Source organism: Oryctolagus cuniculus, chromosome 7 (genome assembly GCF_964237555.1).
Source record: "Oryctolagus cuniculus chromosome 7, mOryCun1.1, whole genome shotgun sequence".
Lineage (NCBI taxonomy): Eukaryota > Metazoa > Chordata > Mammalia > Lagomorpha > Leporidae > Oryctolagus > Oryctolagus cuniculus.
This window is the reverse complement of record NC_091438.1, coordinates 136,538,551-136,558,929: the sequence shown is the minus strand read 5'-3', so window position 1 is coordinate 136,558,929 and position 20,379 is coordinate 136,538,551. Positions and strand designations below refer to the sequence as shown.

General features: G+C 56.9%; 3 protein-coding genes across 5 annotated transcripts; 2 read left to right on the top strand and 1 right to left on the bottom strand.

Moving 5' to 3' along the window:
• Nucleotides 1-4,206: 4,206 nt before the first annotated feature.
• Nucleotides 4,207-7,438, bottom strand: LOC100356592 (magnesium transporter protein 1). The gene is made up of 2 exons (XM_051832191.2): nt 7,359-7,438; nt 4,207-5,568 (listed from the first exon to the last, which is right to left on the bottom strand). Exon 2 carries the CDS (start codon nt 5,551-5,553, stop codon nt 4,552-4,554), a length of 1,002 nt encoding a protein of 333 aa, XP_051688151.2. The 5' UTR covers nt 5,554-5,568; nt 7,359-7,438; the 3' UTR covers nt 4,207-4,551.
• A 5-nt stretch (nt 7,439-7,443) lies between these two features.
• Nucleotides 7,444-12,362, top strand: TEKT2 (tektin 2). Of its 2 annotated transcripts, XM_002720687.5 has the most exons (10): nt 7,444-7,525; nt 8,167-8,376; nt 8,466-8,591; nt 8,791-8,996; nt 10,874-11,017; nt 11,093-11,207; nt 11,360-11,467; nt 11,571-11,714; nt 11,839-11,918; nt 12,063-12,362. In XM_002720687.5, exons 2-10 carry the CDS (start codon nt 8,221-8,223, stop codon nt 12,274-12,276), a joined length of 1,293 nt encoding a protein of 430 aa, XP_002720733.2. In that variant the 5' UTR covers nt 7,444-7,525; nt 8,167-8,220; the 3' UTR covers nt 12,277-12,362. The 2 variants fall into 2 exon arrangements, with proteins under 2 accessions (XP_002720733.2, XP_051688149.2); XM_051832189.2 differs by lacking the exon at nt 7,444-7,525 and having other exon boundaries at nt 8,019-8,376.
• A 470-nt stretch (nt 12,363-12,832) lies between these two features.
• On the top strand, nt 12,833-19,298 carry ADPRS (ADP-ribosylserine hydrolase). 2 transcript variants are annotated; one of them, XM_008273685.4, is made up of 6 exons: nt 12,833-13,090; nt 16,247-16,343; nt 17,270-17,477; nt 17,561-17,745; nt 17,992-18,092; nt 18,518-19,298. In XM_008273685.4, the coding sequence occupies exons 1-6, from the start codon at nt 12,877-12,879 to the stop codon at nt 18,808-18,810; spliced, it is 1,098 nt and encodes a 365-aa protein (XP_008271907.1). In that variant the 5' UTR covers nt 12,833-12,876; the 3' UTR covers nt 18,811-19,298. The 2 variants fall into 2 exon arrangements, with proteins under 2 accessions (XP_008271907.1, XP_069934865.1); XM_070078764.1 differs by lacking the exon at nt 12,833-13,090 and adding an exon at nt 13,530-13,666.
• Nucleotides 19,299-20,379: the final 1,081 nt, after the last annotated feature.

The window sequence follows — 20,379 nt, the reverse complement described above, 5'->3', positions numbered from 1 at the left end:
TTCCAGCTTCCTGCTAAAGCGCGCCCTGGGAGGCAGCCGGCGATGGCTCAAGGGCCTGGGTCTCCGCCACCCACAAGGGAGACCTGGTTGGAATTCTCGGCCTAGGCCTCGCTGATGGGGCCACTGGGGAGTGAGCCCCAGATGGAAGGACTCTTTGTCCCTCCCTTTCTCATCTTTCTGTCACTCTCCCTTTCAAATACATATTTTTTTAAAAAAATCTATTAGGTTAATCTATCAAGAAGGAACATTGCCATTTGTACACTACTTGATAAAATCTTATCACAGAAGGGACTGAAATCTTTAGGGAAAAATGATTGTTTTCCCATGTTCTCTTTTTTTTTATTTTTTTATTTTTATTTTTTATTTTTTTGACAGGCAGAGTTAGACAGTGAGAGAGAGAGACAGAGAGCAAGGTCTTCCTTCCGTTGATTCACCCCCCAAGTGATGCGTTGCGCTGATCCGAAGCCAGGAGCCAGGTGCTTTTCCTGGTCTCCCATGGGGTGCAGGGCCCAAGCACTTGGGCCATCCTCCACTGCACTCCCGGGCCACAGCAGAGAGCTGGCCTGGAAGAGGAGCAACCGGGACAGAATCCGGCACCCCAACCGGGACTAGAACCCGGGATGCTGGCACCGCAGGCGGAGGATTAGCCTAGTGAGCCGCAGCGCCGGCCCCATGATCTCTTTCATTGAGTCTCATTTCTACAACCTGTAAAGATTTCTGCTGCATGTTGAAGTGTGTATTTGTTTTCCATCCACTTGAGGGGCAGAGAGATGGGGAAAGAGAGATCTTTTCATCCACTGCTTCACTCCCCAAAGGTCACAACGGCAAGGGCTGGCCAGGCCGAAGGCGGGAGCCTGGAACCCCATCGAGGTCTGGGGTGGCAGGGGCCCAGCCCTTCAGCCATCATCTGCTGCCTCCCAGGACGCAGAGCTGGGACTGGAACAAGCACTTGAATATGGGAGGCAGGTGTCCCAGGAGGCAACTGGATCCACTGAGCCACATCGTCCCTGCTGACTGTTTCAACTCAAGAAATGATCAATGTTTGATGCGGTAGATATGCTTACCCTGGTTTCAACATTATACCGTGTATTCATACATGTGTGCATTTATATTTGTCAATTGAAGAAAAATTTCTTATAAAGATTTATTTATTTATTTGAAAGAGTTAGAGAGAGATCTCTCATCTGCTGGTTCACTTGCCAAATGGCCTCAATGGCCAGGGCTGGCCCAGGCTGAAGCCAGGAACCTGGAACTCCATCTGGGTCTCCCACATGAGTGCAGGGGCCCAAGCACTTGGGCCATCTTCCACTGTTTTCCCAGGCCAAAGCAGAGAGCTGGACGGGGAGAGGAGCAGCTGGGACTCCAATTGGTGCTCAAAGGAGAGGCTGGCATCTCAGGCAGTGGCTGAATCCACTGCGCCACAACACTGGCCCCTGAAGAAAACTCTTTAAAATATTATTAACTTATTTGAGGCCGGCACCGCAGCTCAATAGGCTAATCCTCTGCCTGGGGCGCCGGCACCCTGGGTTCTAGTCCCTGTTAGGGCTCTGGATTCTATCCTGGTTGCTCCTCTTCCAGTCCAGCTCTCTACTATAGCCCGGGAGTGGCAGTGGAGGATGGCCCAAGTCCTTGGACCCTGCACCCGCATGAGACAAGTCCTTGGACCCTGCACCCGCATGAGAGAACAGGAGAGGCACCTGGCTCCTGGCTTCGGATCAGCACGGTGTGCCGACCACAGCAGCCATTGGGGGGGTGAACCAACGGAAAAGGAAGACCTTTCTCTCTGTCTCTCTCTCTCTCACTGTCCACTCTGCCTGTCCAAAAAAAAAAAAAAAAAAAACTTATTTGAAAGGCAGAGTGACATAAATCAGGTGTGATAGAGAAATCTTCCATCCACTAGTTCTGTCTCCCAAATGGCCATAGTAGCTGGGGCTGGGTCAGGCTGAAGACAGGAGCCAGGAGCTCCATCTGGGTCTCCCACATGTGTGGCAGGAACCTGGGCCATCTTCCACTGCTTTCCCGAGCCACTAGCTGGAGTTGGATCGGAAGTGAAGCAGCCAGTACTGGCACCTATGTGGGATGCCGGCACCGCAGTTGTCAGCTTTATCCACTGTGCCACCGCACGGGCCCTTGCAGAAAAGTTTACAATTGGCCAGGAGCACACAGTGTGGTGGAGAGGAAGCGCCCACATCCCGCATCCCACTGCCTGGTTCCAGTCTCAGCTCCTCTGCTTCTGACCTGGCTTCCTGCTAACGCATCCTGGGAGTCAGCAGATGATGGCTCACGTGAACCAGAGGACAAAGGATATCTCTCAATTTATCTCTTTCTCTGTCACTCTGCCTTTCAAGTAGGTGAAAATAAAAATAAACAGTTTTTAAAAAATGAAACAGGCCGGGGGTCCTGGTAAAACTGCCACCTGCAGTGCCAGCATCCCACATGGGCACTAGTTGAAGTCCCAAGTCCCAGCTGCTCCACTTCCGATCCAGCTCTCTACTGTGGCCTGGGAAGGCAGTAGAAGATGGCCCAAGTGCTGGGGCCCCTGCACCCACAATGGGAGACTTGGAGGAAGCTCCTGGCTCCTGGCTTTGGATCGGTGCAGCTCCTGCCATTGTGGCCATTTGGGGAGTGAACCAGGGAATAGAAGACTTTTCTCTCTCTGCCTCTCTCTCTCTCTCTCTCTCTCTCTCTCTCTCTCTCTCTCTCTGTTAACTCTGCCTTTCAAATAAATAAATAAATCTTTTAAGAAAAAGAAACAGCCCAGAGTCACATGATTGCCTCAGGAATGATGAACCAAGAAAAAAAATTGTGAGGGGGGCAGGCATTTGTCACGGTGGCTGAACTGCCGCTTGGAACAGATCCTCACCCACATCCCATACTGAATTGTCTGAGTTTGACTCCTGGCTCTGCTCCCAGATTACAGCTTCCTGCTAACGTGCATGCCCCCTGTGAGGCAGAGGGTGGATTCCTGCCATCACACGGAAGACCCAGGTTCTGTTCCTGGCTCCTGGCTTTGGATGGGTTGGCCCGGGCTGTGGCTGGCGTTTGGGGAGTGAACCAGCAGATGGCAGATGTTCCCTCATTCATTCCTATTCTCTCTCTCTCTCTCTCTCTCTCTCTCTGTGAGTGTGTGTGTGTGTGTGTGTGTATGTGTCACTCTCTTCCTCTCTCTGATTTTCAAATAAATAAAATAAAAAATTTTAAAAATCTGACAGGTGATTTCCTTTTTCTTACTTTTTTTAAAAAAAAGATTTATTTAAAAGACAGAGTTACAGAGAGAGGGAGAGAGAGAGCAAGAGAAGAGAGGTCTTCCATCTGCTGGTTCACTCCCCAAATGGCCACGACAGCCAGAGCTGAGCTGATCCGAAGCCAGGAGTCAGGAGCTTCTTCTGTGTCTCCCCTGTGGGTGTAGGGCCATTTTCTGATGCCTTCCCAGACACATTAGCAGGGAGCCAGATTGGAAGTGGAGCAGCCAGGTCATATGGGATGCCAGCGCTGCCGGCCAGGGCTCTAACCCGCTGGGCTCTAACCACAGTGCTGGTCCCTCACATTGGTTTCTTGCAGCTTTCCTTGTGGTACTCCAGGCCATTCTGAGTACCTTGTGGGAAGATAAGCAGCCCCGGGGCATCCTCTGGAACACAGGCTCAAGGGAGGAAACTCGGACTCTCCGCCCTTGTCCCTGAGGTCCCTCTCGCCTTAGGCCCGCACTCTTGGTTACACATCTGCCTCTACTCAGTGGGAGTGTACGCTAAAGTGGGTACGCTTCAGAGACCAGCATGATACAACGGTCTTTCCACTCACAAACCAGGCTGTACAAAACAGCCACCTTCTGGGGCTCCACGTGGGAGGGGTACGTTGTCAAAACACTGTTTCATATTAGAATAAGATTAGTTGGGGCCGGCGCTGCGGCTTAATAGGCTAATCCTCCGCCTAGCGGCGCCGGCACACCGGGTTCTAGTCCGGGTCGGGGCGCCAGATTCTGTCCCGGTTGCCCCTCTTCCAGGCCAGCCCTCTGCTGTGGCCAGGGAGTGCAGTGGAGGATGGCCCAGGTGCTTGGGCCCTGCACCCCATGGGAGATCAGGAGAAGCACCTGGCTCCTGCCATCGGATCAGCACAGTGCGCCGGCCGCAGCGCACCGGCCGCGGCGGTCATTGGAGGGTGAACCAACAGAAAAGGAAGACCTTTCTCTCTCTCTCTCTCTCTCTCTCTCTCTCTCACTGTCCACTCTGCCTGTAAAAAAAAAATAAAATAAAATAAAATAAGATTAGTTGGTCAAACAATACCCAGTCTACTTTCAAACACTGTTCTAATCTGACCAAAGTTCTACTCTCTTAAGGATCTGAAGACTTCACTAACTGTAACATTTATAGGAAGAAAAATTAAGAAGAGAGGAGCCACATACCATAATACTTGACAAGTTTTGACAGCAAATGATTTATTATTGTCAAGACATGTCGTGTCCCCTTTAATCAAATTGCAGACACTTGAAACATCTGTCTGTTTTACATGTTTGCAAATGCCTTGCTCCATTGTCTCTGTGATCCTTGCGACTTTTTAACCCAGGGAAAAGCCGTAGGGGTAGCGAGGTTGTTTAAATTTAAAGACGGAGAGCAGCCAGCCAAGGAATATTACAACCAGACACATGCCAGTCACACACAGCATCGTCGTCTTGATGGCGCCCATCCTGCACGTGGCAGCTTTATCCAGAAGCACCATTCCCAGGGTGATGCACGCATGAAACAGAGAAATGATGTACGTCTCTGGGATGAACTGCAAGGAGTTCATCCTGGCGATGTAATGTATACGCCCCGTGTGGTAATTCCTTTCGCCGTATGAGGCTCCTTTTATGCGCGTCCACATTTGGCCAGACGTCATCACAATCACAAAACTCAGAGCTAACACTGCCCACAACACTCTGCTGTGAACAAGCTTCCTGCTCCAGCTCCATAGAAGTGCAGATCCACCCAGGAGGCTCACGAGGACCCCCACTGCGAGGCGACCATAGCGTGGGGGCCGCCTGACGTTGATGCTGACCTTCGTTTTCTTGGCCACCCATTCAGCCATTTGCTCGGCTGTGATGCCCATTTCACTCACATGACTGATGTCGTCTGGAGCAAATGTCCTTTCAGCAGAAAAGTGGAAGAGTTTCGGCACCGTTCTCAGTTGGAACATTTGGAAGATCTCAGGGCTCTCATCATAATCCACTAATGCAAAAAACACTCTGTTGGTGAAGGCACTGGGGTGTCGCCAGGAATTTACCAAGATCTGGAATTCCTTAGCAGCTGGGGCACACATTGTGCATGTTCTAAACTGGTCGAGAACAGTGAACAGCACAACCACAGAGTAATTTCTTGGTGCTTCCAATACAAAATAGTAAAACATGGTGTTGCTCATTCTTAGTATCCCATCTTTCTTGGCCAGCTTCGTCAGCCGGTTGACCTTTATGGCTAGCATTTTTTTCCCTCCGGCAGGATGTGTGGGCACTCCAGGAGCCATGAACGCCAGTGCCACCACCACAGTCAGAGGTATACGCCAAAGCCACCATAGTGCTGCCATATTTGTTACTTCTTTCTGTTATAAAACATTGCAAAACATGTCAGCCAAAATTGGATCCTTTTTTTTTCTCCCAGCAATCAATCTGTCCAAGATCTTTTCCACCCTTCTCTTTAATTGTGGTAAACGTCCTTGTGTGTCCAGCTTATCAGCCATATTCTGAGGCTGCAAAATATTCTGTAGGCAAGGAAGTTCGGGAAATACTGCGCTGGCCTCAGTCTCTGGCTGAGCCGCAAGCTCGGGCTCTAACCGCGTGCTGGACAGCTCCTGTGTCCACCACAAGCACTGCCAGCTCCTCAAAGCCAACCTCTGCCTTCCAAGCCCTTGGAGCTCCACCTGCTGCGCGCTGCTGGGGGTGGTACCATCCTGCCAATCACTGAGGTGTAAAGGCTGAGGGGCGCCTCCTGGGCATCTCTTTCCCTCATCCAGCACACCTGAGCCCGGCCTCCGGGACAGGCTGCCCTGCCTGGGTGTGAATCTATTTGTCAGTTATGTGACCCTGGCCTAGCTCTCCACTGTTCTGTGCCTCACCTGGAAGACGTGAATGGTTTTAGTGACACACTCCGAGGACTGTTCAGCTAAGCGCTGAGAACCAAACCAGGCCGGCAAGCCCATCTTCCGCCCTATTCCCAGCACCACCGCTGGGAGCCGTGTGCAGCGGAACAGAAAGGCTGGCCTGCAAACCCATCCACCTGGGCTGCCAGCTCTGCTCGCGCGCGCGCTCTCTCTCTCTCTCTCTCTCATATGAGAAACAGACAGACTGATTGATTTCCTATCGTTGGTTCACTACCAATTGCCCGCAGTGGCTGGGGCTGGGGCTGGGTTGGGTCAAGGCCAGACCCTGGAAACTCCACCCAGGTCTCCCACATGGGTGACACTTCGGCCACCACCTGCTGCCTCCCAGGTGCACCTTGACAGGAAGGTGGATGGGAGGCAGAGCAGTGGCACGAACCCCCAAAGCACCCCAATAGCAGGGGATAAATGCCTATGCCACCTGACAGTTGGCAAGATTGTTAACACTTTCCCAATGCCCACAACAGTACTGAGGCGATAAGATATGGTTGGATTTCCTTTTCCTTCTTTTTAAAGAAGTAGTAGAGGGATGAGCTGTGGCCCAACAAGTGAAGCCGCGGCTTGCTACACCAGCATCCCATGTCAGAATGTTGTTCCAATCCTGGCTGCTCTGCTTCTGATTCAACTCCCTGCTAATGCTCCCGAGAAGGCAGCAGGCGGCCCAAGTCCTGGGGCCCTGCACCTTCGTGACCAGGATGGAGTTGTTGGCTCCTGGCTCTGTCGTGGCCCAGCCCTGGTTGTTATGTGTATTTGGGGAGTAAGCCTGCAGTTGAAAGACTCCTCTCCCTCCCTCCCTCTCTGTCAGTTTGCCTTTCAAATAAATAAATCAATATCAAGGGGAAAAAATAAAGAAATGGTTGGATTTTGAGCACTGCTTCTAATACCCCAGCTCTCTCTCCCAGGGTTATGCCTGCCTTCTCCAAATCCCATCGAGAAATTGTGGTGAAATCATTGCACAAGACCTGGCTGAAGGAAAGTGTGTGAATAACGTTAAATACCAGAGTGTATCCATTCCTGGAAGGGAACTGGAAGGGGCGAGAGCCTACACGGGAGACTGGCTTTTTCTGAGTACTGTTCCAATTATCATGCCGATGCATAACTTTTCTCAAATTACAAATGTTTAAGTTGTAGGTCCGCTAGAGTTCCCCGGCTCCTCCCCGCTGGGCCCCTAGCCCCCTCCTCCCCTCCCCCGCTCCCCCGCGCCCCCCAGGCTGGGCCCGCAGTCTCTTTCCTACCCTAGGGGCCTTTGCGGACGCCGCCCCGCACGCCCGCGCCCGCGGTTGCCAAGGTCAACACCGAGCTCCGCTCTCCGCACGGGGAGGGGGCGGTTGCCTAGCAACAGGTGAGCCAAACAGCAGAGGAGCCGGGCGAGGGGGTCGCGCGAGCCAGAGCCGCGGAGGAGGTGAGAGGGCGAGTGCGGCCGGGCGGGGGGGGGGGGGCTCCGTAGAGGGCGCGGCCCGCCTCCCTCCCTCCCTCGCTGCCTCCTCCCGCCTTGCCGCCCGGGCGGCCTCCTTGGTTTAAACTGAAAAGCATGATGGCTCTGCTCCAGCTCCCCCAGCCAACCTAGGGTGGAGGGAAGGAGTGCCGGGGCCGCTCCGGGAGGGGGCCGGGGTCCCCTGGCCGCTCCCGAGGGCCAGCTCGATCCGCCGTGCCACGCATCGGTGAAGAGAGAGCAGGACCCTTTCTCCTGCGTGGCCTCCCGCCGGGGGAGAAAGAAAAGCAAGCTAGGCGACGCGTGGTCGCTGGCAGTGGTGGTGTGAACTGGACTACTAGGCTGTTTTCTTGCCAACCACGCCGCCTCCACACACATTAGGCCCGAGGGACACTATTAGCTTCTTACCCGGCGCCAGGAGCGGCGCGGGCTAGGGCCTGTGTCTGCAGGTGGACGTGCGGGCGGAAATCGATGCCTCCCGCAGAGACAGCAGACCTGTTCCCAACCAGGCCTCCTGCAGGAAGAGGCTTACAGGGGCGTCCATCTGGGGCGCAGCTGAGCCAGGAGGCTTCTCCTGGGTAGGAGGCTGCAGCCCAGTTCTCCCTCTGCAGGTGGTGTGTCTTGAACCGGGCCTGGGGGCTTGTGACCCTTTGTGCCCCTTCGCCATGGCCACATTGAGCACCAAGCCCAGTGAGCGCTTCCGGCTGGCCGACTGGAACACCAACAGCTACCTGTTGTCCACCAATGCCGAACGGCAGCGAGATGCTTCCCATCAGATCCGCCAGGAGGCCCGGGTCCTCCGGAATGAGACCAACAACCAGGTTGGGCGCTGGAGCCCCAGTGGGTGAGCAGGCAGAGGGGACAGCCCCCAGCCAGCAGCACCTGCTTCACCTGGCCTTGCCTCTTCCAGACCCTTTGGGATGAACACGACAATAGGACTCGGCTGGCGGAGAGGATTGACACGGTGAACCGCTGGAAGGAGATCCTGGACAAGTGTCTGACAGATTTAGATGCCGAGATGGATGCCCTCGCAAAGGCAGGGCGCCGAGGCTGGGTGCCCCGAGCTGCTTTTGCAGAGACACCCCTCCTGCCCCGGGGTCTGGGTCTGGGAACCCTTGGTGGGGGCTCCTAGTGGGCACATCGATTTGGGCCACTCACCGGCCTCTAAGGCAGCGATGAGAGTTACTTGCCAGCAGGGGGCTCCAGCAGCCTCCTGGGCCTCTCTTTTCTTCCAGATGAAGGAATCAGCAGAGCAAAACCTGCAGGCCAAGAACTTGCCTCTGGACGTGGCCATCGAGTGCCTGACCCTGCGGGAGAGCCGGCGGGACATCGATGTGGTGAAGGACCCAGTGGAAGACGAGCTGCATAAAGAGGTGGAGGTCATCGAGGCCACCAAGAAGGCCTTGCAGCAGAAGATTCGCCAGGCCTTTGAGCAGCTCTGGTAAGGGAGAGATGTACATTCACATGTTTACGTGCACTTGCAGGCTTTGTGTCTTAAATGTGGAACACACGGGGGCTGGCGCTGTGGCGCAGCGGGTTAACGCCCTGGCCTGAAGCGCCAGCATCTCATATGGGCGCCGGTTCAAGACCCAGCTGCTCCTCTTCCACTCCAGCTCTCTGCTATGGCCTGGGATAGCAGTGGAAGATGGCCCAAGTCCTTGGGCCCCTGCACCCACGTGGGAGACCAGGAAGAAGCTCCTGGCTTCGGATCGGTGCAGCTCTGGCCATTGTGGCCATTTGGGAAGTGAACCAGCGGATGGAAGACCTCACTTTCTTTCTCTCTCTGCCTTTCCTCTCTCTGTGTAACTTTAACTTTCAAATAAATAAATATTAAAAAAAAAAAAAAGTGGAACGCAGGTGAGTGGCCATTTGGCCCAGTGGTTAAGACACCTGTGTTCTGCATCGGAGTGCCTGGGTTCAAGACCCATCTCTGCATCCTGACTCCAGCTTCTTGCTAATTTAGACCTTGAGAGGCAGTGGTGATGGGGGGCTCAGGTAGTTGGGTTCCTGCCACCTCATGGGAGACCTGGATTGAGTTCCTGGCGAAGCCTTGACCCAGCCTCAGATCCTGGGCATTTGGGGAATGAACCAGTAGAGAGGAGATCTCTCTGCAGCTTACATAAATAATTTTTTATTTTTATTTTATTTTTTGACAGGCAGAGTGGACAGTGAGAGAGAGACAGAGAGAAAGGTCTTCCTTTGCCGTTGGTTCACCCTCCAATGGCTGCCATGGCAAGCGCGATGCGGCCGGCGCACTGCGCTGATCCGATGGCAGGAGCCAGAATCCAGGTGCTTTTCCTGGTCTCCCATGGGGTGCAGGGCCCAAGCACCTGGGCCATCCTCCACTGCACTCCCGGGCCACAGCAGAGGGCTGGCCTGGAAGAGGGGCAACTGGGACAGAATCCGGCGCCCCGACCGGGACTAGAACCCGGTGTGCCGGCGCCGCTAGGCGGAGGATTAGCCTAGTGAGCCGCGGCGCCGGCCCAAAATAATTGTTTTAATGTTTTGTTTTGCTTTGTTTTTTAACGTAGAGCACAGGTATAGAAGAAAACAAATGAGTATCTGGCTCCTATACTACCTTTCACCTTTCTTGCACACATGACCAATTCACCAAGTGATTGTAGCATTTTTTCCATTGCCTGGACAATATCCTGGTCTCAGGACACTTATTTTCATTTTTTAAAGATGTATTTATTTATCTAAAAGGAAGAGTTACAAAGAAAGAGAGGCAGAGAGCAATCTTCCATCCACTGGTTCACTTCCCAAATGGCTGCAATGGTTGCAGGCCAGGATGAAAGCAGGAGTCAGGAGCTTCTTCCAGGTCTCCCACATGGGCACCAGAGGCCCAAGCGCTTGGACCATCCTCTGCTGCTTTCCCAGGCACATTAGCAGGGAGCTGGATCGAAAACAGAGCAGCCGGGACTCGAACCGGCGCCCATATAGGAAGCCAGCACTGCAGGCGGCGGCTTTACCTGTTGCGCCACAGCGCCCGTCCCCTCAGGGGGCACTTCTCAGTGAGCCTGCGCTAGGCCGCCATTACCAATTGATTGGAAGCACAGAGATGAAGCCTATTCCCCACCATCCCCGAGGACCTCATTGGGAGTGGGTCTGGGGGAGCCTCTGTGAGTGTGGCTACCTGCACTTGCATGTCACTGTTTTGGCTGAGCAGATCTTTGTCTCAGCTGTAGCAGCTGCCGCATTGTCTCCTGCTGGGAAGAGTCATTGCAGCCTCCCCCCACCCTCTGCCCCTACGTCCCCTCTCTGGCTGCATCCGGGGGCCTTGGGAGTTGGTTCCTGATGGAGCCTGCTCTCCCACAGCCTCCTGCAGGAAGTCCGACAGCAGCTCAACTCTGACCATCGGGGCAAAATGGAGACGCTGGAGATCGACAGGGGCTGTCTCTCTCTCAACATCAACTCCCCAAACATCTCTCTGAAGATCAATCCGACGCGTGTCCCCAGTGGGTAAGAAGCGTGTCTCCATCAGTCCGTCCCCCAGGGGCCATACCCTTACGACCCTATCCTTTCCTGCCACTGCAGCTCCACCACGCTCCAGCAGTGGGATGAGTTCAGCCGGTCCAACAAGAACCGAGCAGAGGCCGAGATGAAGGCAGCCACGGAGCTGAGGGAGATTATCGCCTTGACTATCACGGAGGTGACTGGCCACCGCCCTGCCCGCTCCTGCACGGGGTGCACGCAGCCTCTCTCTTGTCCCCTGAGAACCAAGTAGCACCCCTTCCCCACAGGCTCAGATGGCCTTGAGCTTATGAGCCCCTCCCCTCTCCCCGCCCACCTGGGGTCCTTCAGACCAACAATGAACTCGAAGCCCAGAGGGTCGCCACGGAATTCGCCTTCAGGAAGCGACTGCGGGAGATGGAGAGAGTGTACAGTGAACTCAGATGGCAGGAGAAGAACGTGAGCTTCTTCCTGGGGTTAGGGTGCGGAGGGGGAGGGGGAGGAGCCCCGGGCGGGGTGCGCCTGGGGCGCTCAGCCGCACGGACCACCCGGTCCCCGGCAGACCTTGGAGGAGATCGCCGAGCTGCAGGAGGACATCCGGCATCTGGAGGAGGATCTGCGCCGGAAGCTGCTGAGCCTGAAGCTGGCCCACACCCGGCTGGAGACCAGAACCTACCGGCCCAACGTGGAGCTCTGCCGCGACCAGGTGCGCGGGTTGCCGGGGACCACCACCCAGCGCAAACCCTCAGTGGAACAAGGGCGCTGGCCAGGCCAGCACACACAGGTCGGGGCAGCCGACCTGTAGTTCCCTCCTGCCCCTCTGCCTCCAGGCGCAATATGGCCTCACTGACGAGGTTCACCAGTTGGAGGCAACCATCGCTGCCCTGAAGCAGAAGCTGGCGCAAGCACAGTAGGTCTGGGGACACACCACCACCGGCGCAGCCTCCTGCTGCCTGCTGGTGCTCCCGGCCACCGTCCTCCCTGCCGGCTCTGGGGTCCGCCCAGACCTCCCGGGCTCATGCAGCGGCGCTGGGCTGTTCTTGCGCCTCTCCAGGGATGCTCTGGATGCCCTGTACAAGCATCTGGCCCGGCTGCAGGCTGACATTGCTTGCAAGGCCAACTCCATGCTGCTGGACACCAAGTGCCTGGACACGCGACGCAAGCTGACGGTGCCGGCTGAGAAGTTCGTGCCCGAGGTGGACACCTTCACCCGCACCACAAACCGCACTCTCAGTCCACTCAAAAGCTGCCAGCTGGAGCTGGCCTAGCTTCCAGGGACGAGGCAGGAGGGGAAGGTGGGGTGGGAAAGGGAAGGAGGGGCAGAGAATACATTTAATAAAGGTCGAGGTTCTCAGGCTAGGCCACTCTCCCCTCCCCCACCCGCACGTGCAGCCAGCTGGGATGAGACGGTCCAGACACTCCTGTGTATGAAGGAGCGGGGTGGGGGTGGGGGGCTTCGTCTCCCCAAACCACAGGCTGCGAATCCAATTCCTCTCCTTCCCCCCCAGGGAGCTGCTCTCTGGCTTAGCTCGGCCGCAGCTGGTGTTCAGCCTTGCCCATTTGATGCTCAGGATCGAACTGCGGGAAAGAGGGGTGAAGTGGGGTTAGGGTGCCCCAAGCCGAGCTAGGGCTGCCGAATCTGAGGTGTTCGTCTGCGGGGTGTGGCCTGAGGGACCCTTTAGTGTCCGTCCCGTTGGCCTACAGCAGCGAATGTGCGCGCAAAGCCCAGGCTGGCGCGGGCTGCGCGGCGCCGCGACTCCGGGCCGCTGGGCGGCGCTGTGGGTCGGGGAGCTACGTCAAGACCCTGGGGAGCGGGACGGGGGAAGCGGCGGCGACGGGACCGGAAGTGGCGGGTGGCTCGCGCGCGGATGGCGGCGGCGGCGGCGGTGATGGCGGCGGGCTGCGGCGGGGCCGGGCCGGCCCGTTCTCTGTCGCGCTTCCGAGGCTGCCTGGCTGGCGCGCTGCTCGGGGACTGCGTGGGCGCCGTCTACGAGGCGCACGACACCGTCAACCTGACGTCAGTCTTGCGTCACGTCCAGAGCCTGGAGCCGGACCCGGGCACGCCGGGCAGCGCGCGGACAGGTGGGCGGGGCCGGCGCACGTGGGCCCCACGGAGGGAGGGGAGCCGAGGCGCTGCGGCTGGCTGGGGAGGGTGCCGGAAAGACCCGTCCGCGACGCCGTCCGCCGACGGTGCAGGCCGGAGACCTGGGCCGGCGCATCCGTCCTGAGCCGTTTCACCCGGGGCTGGAGTCCGTGCCCCGCCAGCCGGCCCTGCAGGGCCAGCTTCCTTAACGCGTGCCCCGCGGCCAGGCCCTCCGGTTGCGCTCGGTTCCTGTCGCCCCGGGCTGCCTGTAGCCCGAGCTCTTGTACGTGCCGCCCCTAGTCTAGATCCGTCTCCCCTCCCCGCCTGCTTCCCTGTGCAGTCAGCTCATGTCCAGGCATCAGGTCAGAGGTCCAGCAGAGGGTGCGACTTGTCGGCAGGCACGTAGGGCGGACGTAGGAGGAGCCACAGGGAGCGCCTCGGGGAACGCCCGTAACTGGGGATGGGGGAGGCTGGCAGGAGCGGGTTTCGGCCATCAGGAAGAGTCTGGTCTTAGACCAGCGTTGCCAGCGGTTGAGGAGGAAATGAAAAATGAGAAATTGGAATGGTTTGGAGAGGTGAGCTGTGGTTGAGATAAGGCACGATTGGAGAGGTTTTTTTTTTTTTTTTCATTTCTGGTTTTGATGCCAGGAGAAAAAGTCTGTTTTAGGTTGAGGGTGTTTTAGAACCCTGTGGATAGGAGTGGTAGAAAACCCAGCTCACAGTGGCCCGCGCAGAGGGGCCGTGTAGTGGCGCCATATGGGCACCTGTTCCAGTCCTGGCTGCCCTGCCCGGGATCCAGCTCACCGCTAAGACACCTGAGAAAGCAGCCAGGACAACCCAAGCATATGGGCTTTACCTCCCACATGGGAGACCCGGATGGATTTCGGGGTCCTGGCTTCTGCCTGGACTTTTGTGGTCATTTGGGGAGTGAACCTACCGATGGAAAATCTGTTTGTCTCTTCCTTTCTCTGTAACTGTGCATTTCAAATAAGTAAATACATGTTTTCTTTAAAAAAAAAAAAAGTCACACAGAAAGGGACTTTATTGGCTGACACAACCCGAAGGGCCAGAGCAGATTCAGCTTCGAGCCAAGCTGAGTCCAGGGGCGTGGATCATCTTGAGGCTCGGTGCCTCTCCTGTGCTCAGCTCTGCTTTCCCTAGGCTGGCCTTCCCCTCCTCTGGGGGCGCCCGGCAGCTGCAGCAGTGGGGGAGTTTATCTGCGCTTGCCAGCACAGGCCCTGAGCAAGCACATAGGCCTGGCTCAGCATCTGCCCCCAAACCAGGGAACAGGAAGCGCTGTTTCATTGGGCCAGCTTAGCTCCGTGCCCCAGTCACAAGGCCCGAGAAGGAGAAAAGGGGTCTCCTGGGGAAAGCAGGGTGCAGCGATCGCATGAAGAGAATAGTAGTCGCCCCACTGCAGGGCGAGCGATGGAGGCGACAGGGGAGGGACCAGGAGTGGTGCCCTCCCTCTGACGGGGAGATTGCAGAGTGTAGCTGTGGGTAAGATGCCTGTCAGCCACACGTGCCAGTGAAGTGGGGGGGGGCACTACATAAAGGAAAGGAGCACGTGGGGTGGGCTGCTCCGCTGGGCTGGGGCAGCGGCTGGGCTGGGGCAGCGACGTGAGGGAGCCCTGGGAGCAAGTCTGCCACTTCCCTGCAATCCCCTGGCCCTGAGTAAGGCTCATGGCCATGGGAGAAGTCACAGAGTTACCCATGGTGCTCCTGGCAGGCACTCAGAGGAAAAGGGGGCGCGTGGAGGGAGCGGAGGGGGGCCGCCGCAAGACTGGTTCGGAGCACGTGTGGGGCGGCTGCGGACAAGGAAGGAAGAAGGGTTGGGAAGGGTTTGAATGGCAAGGCTGTTGATTTGGACCGAATCCTGAAGGTAGCAGGTAGCCGGTTTTTTGTTTTGTTTGTAAAGATTTATTTGAAAGGCAGAGTTACAGAGGGAGAGAGAGAAAGATTTTTCATCAGACTGGAGCCAGGAGTTTCTTCTGGGTTTCCCACATGGGTGCAGGGGCTCAAGCAGTTGGGCCATCCTCTGCTGCCATCCCAGGCACATTAGTAAGGAGCTGGATCGGAAGTGGACTAATCCTCCGCCTGCGGCGCCGGCACCCCGGGTTCTGGTCCCGGTCGGGGCTCCAGATTCTGTCCCGGTTGCCCCTCTTCCAGGCCAGTTCTCTGCTGTGGCCAGGGAGTGCAGTGGAGGATGGCCCAAGTCCTTGGGCCCTGCACCCCCATGGGAGACCAGAATAAGTACCTGGCTCCTGACTTCGGATCAGTGCGGTGCGCCAGCCGCGGCGACCACTGGTGGGTGAACCAATGGCAAAAGGAAGACCTTTGTCTCTGTCTCTCTCACTGTCCACTGTGCCTGTCAAAAAAAAAAGAAGAAGAAGAAGAAGTGGAACAACCAGGACTCGAACTGACACCCATATGGGATGCTGGTGCTACAGGTGGCAGCTTTACCAGCTACGCCCCAGTGCCAGCCGCAGCAGATAGCCATTTTGAGGAGGGTGAGCCGAGGAAAATGACCTTTTGCTTGTAGGAGTAGTTTGGGTTTTTTGGTTTTTGATTTTTCTTAATTTGAAAAGCAGAGAGACAGAAATCTCCCATCTACTGGTTCACTCCCCTAATGCCAAACCCAGAAGCCAGGAATTCAATCCAGGTCTCAGATGGGTGGCAGGGACAAAAGTGCCTCCCAGGACACACTTTAGCGGGAAGCCGGAGTCAGGAGTAGGGCCAGGACTTGAGCAGGCACTTGGATGTGGGATGTGGGTGTCGCAAGTGGCATCTCAACCACTGTGCCAAGTGCCTGGTTTCTTCTGAAAGGTTTTCTGGCTGCTCCTCAGTGCTGGCTTGGAAGTGCGAGTGTGCGGAGACGGTGTGGGAGGCCCTGCCTGTAGCCTGAGCAGGTCCTATCAGGACATGAGCTGTGGTGACGGCAGCCAGGGGCATGGCAAGTTTTCCTGCAGAAGTCAGCAGGATGTGGCGATTGGTTTGGAATATCCTCAGGAGTCTCGGGGCTGAAATCTGAGGCTTCCTGGAGCCTCGGAAACTGGAGGGGACTGAGGGGCGTGTTAGAGGCGTGACCTGAGAGCAGTGTTGGCAGGAGCTGCGTCCCAGAGCGCGGTGCTCCCTTACCTGTCCTCTGCCCACAGAAGCCTTGTACTACACAGATGACACAGCCATGGCTAGGGCGCTGGTGCAGTCCCTACTGGCCAAGGAGGCCTTCGACGAGGTGGACATGGCTCACAGGTGAGGGGGTGGGAGGCTTGGGGAAACCAGGGGGCGGAGTTCCTTGATTAGAGGAGTGATGTCTACACGCCTAGGACACCCCCCAACCCCACCCCATTTAGTTCCTGGGACTGACACATTGTCCCAAGATAAAAACCACAGCACAGGGACCAGCGTTGTGCCTCAGCAGGTTAAGCTGCCTCCTGAGACACTGGCATCCCATATGGGCTCCATTTTGAGTCCCAGCTGATCTCCAGTCCAGCTGCCTACTAATGCACCTGGGAAAGTAGCAGAAGATGGCCCAAGTGCTTGAGCCCCTGCACCCACATGGGAGACCCACATGAAGTTCCTGGCTTCAGCCTGGCCCAGCCCCAGCCATTGCAGCCATTCGGGAAGTGAATGAGCAGGTGGAAGATATTCTGTGTGTGTGTGTGTGTGTGTGTGTGTGTGTGTGTGTGTCCCACTCTCTTTGTAACTATCTTTCAAATAAATAAATCTAGAAAAAGAAAAAGCACCTCTGTTACCAGCTCCTGAGATGTCCCTGGCCTCCTTGTTTTCCAAGCCAGCCCAGATTTCTTCTCTCCCAACCATGAGAGACATCATTTTTATGATTCTTTATTTATTTGAAAGGCAGAGTTACAGCTAAAGAGAGATCTTTCATTCACTGGTTCTCTCCCCAGATGGCCAGAATGGCCAGGGCTGGGTCAGGAGCCTGGAACTCCATCTGGATCTCCCACGTGGGTGGCAGGGGCCCAAACATTTGGGCCACCTTCAGCTACCTTCCCAAGTGCGTTAGCAGGGAGCTGGATCAGAAGTAGAACAGCTGGGACTGGAACTGGCTCTCATGTGGGATGCTGGTGTTGCAGGTGGCAGCTTAGCCTGCTGCACTGCAATGCTGACCCCAAGAGGTGTCTTTTAAACCCCAGTTCTGGCTTCTCCCCCACCAGGTTTGCTCAGGAGTACAAGAAAGACCCTGACCGGGGCTACGGGGCTGGCGTCATCACCGTCTTCAAGAAGCTCCTGAGCCCCAAGTGTCGCGATGTCTATGAGCCTGCCCGTGCCCAGTTTAATGGGAAGGGCTCCTATGGCAATGGGGGTGCCATGCGGGTAGCTGGCATCCCCCTGGCCTATAGCAGCATCCAGGATGTGCAGAAGGTATCCCCGGGTGGGCCTCCTGCTGGGCTCCCCACGCTCTTCTGCCGCGAGGGCCCTGGGACAGCAACTGTTCTTCTCCCTAGTTTGCCCGGCTCTCGGCCCAGCTGACCCACGCCTCCTCCCTGGGTTACAACGGTGCCATCCTGCAGGCCCTGGCTGTGCACCTGGCTCTGCAGGGGGAGTCCTCCAGGGAGCACTTCCTCGAGCAACTTCTGGGCCACATGGAGGGGCTGGAGGGAGATGCCCAGTCCGTCTTGGATGCGAGGGAGTGAGTCTGGGCTGGAGGTGTTCCCCCCAGGGGATGGGGAGGGCGGGGAGCACCCTTGCCTTAGCTGGGTTCCAAGGCTCTCAGGGTGCAGAGAACAAAATGACCCGCTTATACCTGACCCTCTGCCACGTCTCTGTGCCTGAGTGAGAGCCTGCCACCTCCTTGCCACTCAAACATGGCCCCTTCTCCTGCCTCGAGTCTCCATCCCACAGCCTCTGACCGGCCTAACACCTGCCCCACCCACAGGCTGGGCATGGAGGAGCGGCCGTTCTCCAGCCGACTGAAGAAGATTGGAGAGCTGCTGGGCCAGGACTCGGTGACCCGAGAGGAAGTGGTGTCCGAGCTAGGTGGGTGACTCGTGCCCCTGCCGTGGCATCTTTCAGGGTGGCCGTGGGCTCAGGGAAGGGTGGGAGCATGGAGTCCTGCTTGCCGGTGTGCTTCTGCCCTGCGGCCAGCGTTTCCACCAGGGTTGGCAGTGGGCACTCTGACCGTAGACTGGGCACAGCGTAAACCACCTCTCACTCGAGGTCTCACTTCACCTCACAGCAGCCCCATCAGAGTTACCAACTTGACTCACTGTCTACAACGCGGAGTCGAATCCAGAAACAGGAATCCTTGCGATTAGATAACTTGTCCTGTCACAGCCAATAAGTAGTGGAGCCAAGATTTCAAGCCGGGTAGTCCAGGCCTGCTTGAAGCCGAGCCCTGATGCGAGGCAGGTGGCAGGAGCTGGGTATGGGGCACGTGAAGGTCCTGTCTGGTTTTCCCACAGGGAATGGCATCGCTGCCTTTGAGTCTGTGCCCACCGCCATCTACTGCTTCCTGCGCTGCATGGAGCCCGACCCTGAGATCCCGCCCGCCTTCAATAGCCTCCAGAGGACTCTCATCTATTCCATCTCTCTTGGTGGGGACACAGACACCATTGCCACCATGGCTGGGGCCATCGCTGGTGCTTATTACGGGATGGATCAAGTGCCAGAGAGCTGGCAGCAAAGCTGTGAAGGCTACCAGGAGACAGATATCCTGGCCCAGAGCCTGCACCGGATTTTCCAGAAGAGTCTGTGAGCCACAGCTGCTGGGGCTGCCCATGTCCCATGGGACCAATTCCAGCCCAGATTGGAAACCCTGGGGTTCCTCAAGCCCAGCTCCCCTTCCTCAGTCTTCCTGCCGCGCAGGGCCGAGTGCGCCATTGGGGAAAAGTCGCCGGAACAGTGCCTCCCTGGGGCTGGGCTTCCGGCTTGCTGCAGGGTACCCCCAGCCCCTTGGGGAGACGGAGAACCAGGACAGGTTTTATTGGGGGAGCACTGAGGACGTTTTCCTTTTTATCTGTGACATGGGATTTGGAGAGGTACAGTAGCATCCTTTCTCCCTGCTGGGTTGTCACAAATTTGCCAGAAAGCCTGTTCTTGACTGGGCAGGGCACTGAGCTGCAGGTTGGATCAAGGGCCAGGCACCTGCATCCAGCCAGCTGGGTCTGCAGCTGACCCTTGGCCGTCCTGCGGTTTGCTAGCAGCTTCCAGTGGAAGTCACAGCAATAAACAGGCTTTAGTAAATCCTACCGTTTCCTGTTTCTCTTCTGCCCTGAGTGGATTTTTCCCCTGTGGCAGCTTGACCTTCCTGAACCCCATGCCCTCCTGTCAGGCTGGGCTCCCGTGGCAAAGGGCAGCTGTGTGCTGAGGCGGAGTCCTTTGCTGCCTCCAGTTGGCCGCAGTGTTCAGCCAGGGAGGCCGCGGCAGGCGTGGCTTGGTGGCTCTTCCTGTTGGAAATCACTCAGGTGGCCCAGGCAGCTGGGCCAAGTGCTGTGTCAGAGGCAGCGGGCAGGAACAAGCCAGAGACTCCCCATCTCTGAGGCTGACTTCTCAAGTAGGAGCCGGGTCTGGCTGGGTAAGGGCCAGGAACCCCATTGAAGGATGTAGGGGACACCCTGCAGCAGGCTGGCAGCCTCGGAAGAGCTGTGGCATCCCAGGCCCTTAGCCTGAAGGCTGGGTGCCGCTTCCTGTGTCTCGGGACCCAGACAAAGGCCTTGCCGGGTAAGGAACCTTGTACAGCATCCGCTGCAAAGGAAGGAAAATTAAGGAGGGACACCTCCTTCCACCTGCAGGGACGTTCTCCCTCTCCAGGGACGCCTCACTGGAGACTGGCATGCCCGGCTCTGCAGCTGGCCTGAGGTTTTGGGGCTGCCGGGACTGCTTTCTGCCAGGCTGGGGCAAGGTTATTTCGGTCCACAGATGGATCCCCAGAGCCAGGGACAGACCCTGCACTGCTGAGCGCGGTGGGCTGTGTGCTGATAGGTTCTGCCCAGGACAGCTCCCGCAGCCCTGTCTTCAACGTGGGGCCTGACACCAACCGCACCCTCAGGAGCAAGGATTCACAGTTTCATTCCTAATTCGTATCAGATGTTAAAACCTGGCTTGGGGAGCCTGAGCCAGCTGTCATGGTCCACTGCCCCTGAGAGCGGGAAGGAATGTTCCAGCAAAGCTCGGTCCTATCAGCCTCCCCCCGCACCAACCACTGCCGTCCTACGGTCTAACGTGTCTGCTGGCATTTGCTTGGTGCAGGGCCTCGGCAGCCGAGGAGCACGGAGCATTTCTGAGGTGGGGGTAGCAGAGGCCTGGGCTGGGGAGCAGGTGGGGA

What these genes read in the sequence shown, in the direction of transcription:
- LOC100356592 (XM_051832191.2), bottom strand. Translation starts at nt 5,553, where the DNA reads ATGGCAGCACTATGGTGGCTTTGGCGTATACCTCTGACTGTGGTGGTG.
- TEKT2 (XM_002720687.5), top strand. Translation starts at nt 8,221, where the DNA reads ATGGCCACATTGAGCACCAAGCCCAGTGAGCGCTTCCGGCTGGCCGAC. An exon ending in CCGACGCGTGTCCCCAGTGG is followed by an intron (nt 11,018 to 11,092) that starts GTAAGAAGCGTG and finishes CTGCCACTGCAG; the next exon opens with CTCCACCACGCTCCAGCAGT. An exon ending in TCGCCTTGACTATCACGGAG is followed by an intron (nt 11,208 to 11,359) that starts GTGACTGGCCAC and finishes GGGGTCCTTCAG; the next exon opens with ACCAACAATGAACTCGAAGC.
- ADPRS (XM_008273685.4), top strand. Translation starts at nt 12,877, where the DNA reads ATGGCGGCGGCGGCGGCGGTGATGGCGGCGGGCTGCGGCGGGGCCGGG. An exon ending in GCCGGGCAGCGCGCGGACAG is followed by an intron (nt 13,091 to 16,246) that starts GTGGGCGGGGCC and finishes CTCTGCCCACAG; the next exon opens with AAGCCTTGTACTACACAGAT. An exon ending in GCATCCAGGATGTGCAGAAG is followed by an intron (nt 17,478 to 17,560) that starts GTATCCCCGGGT and finishes TCTTCTCCCTAG; the next exon opens with TTTGCCCGGCTCTCGGCCCA.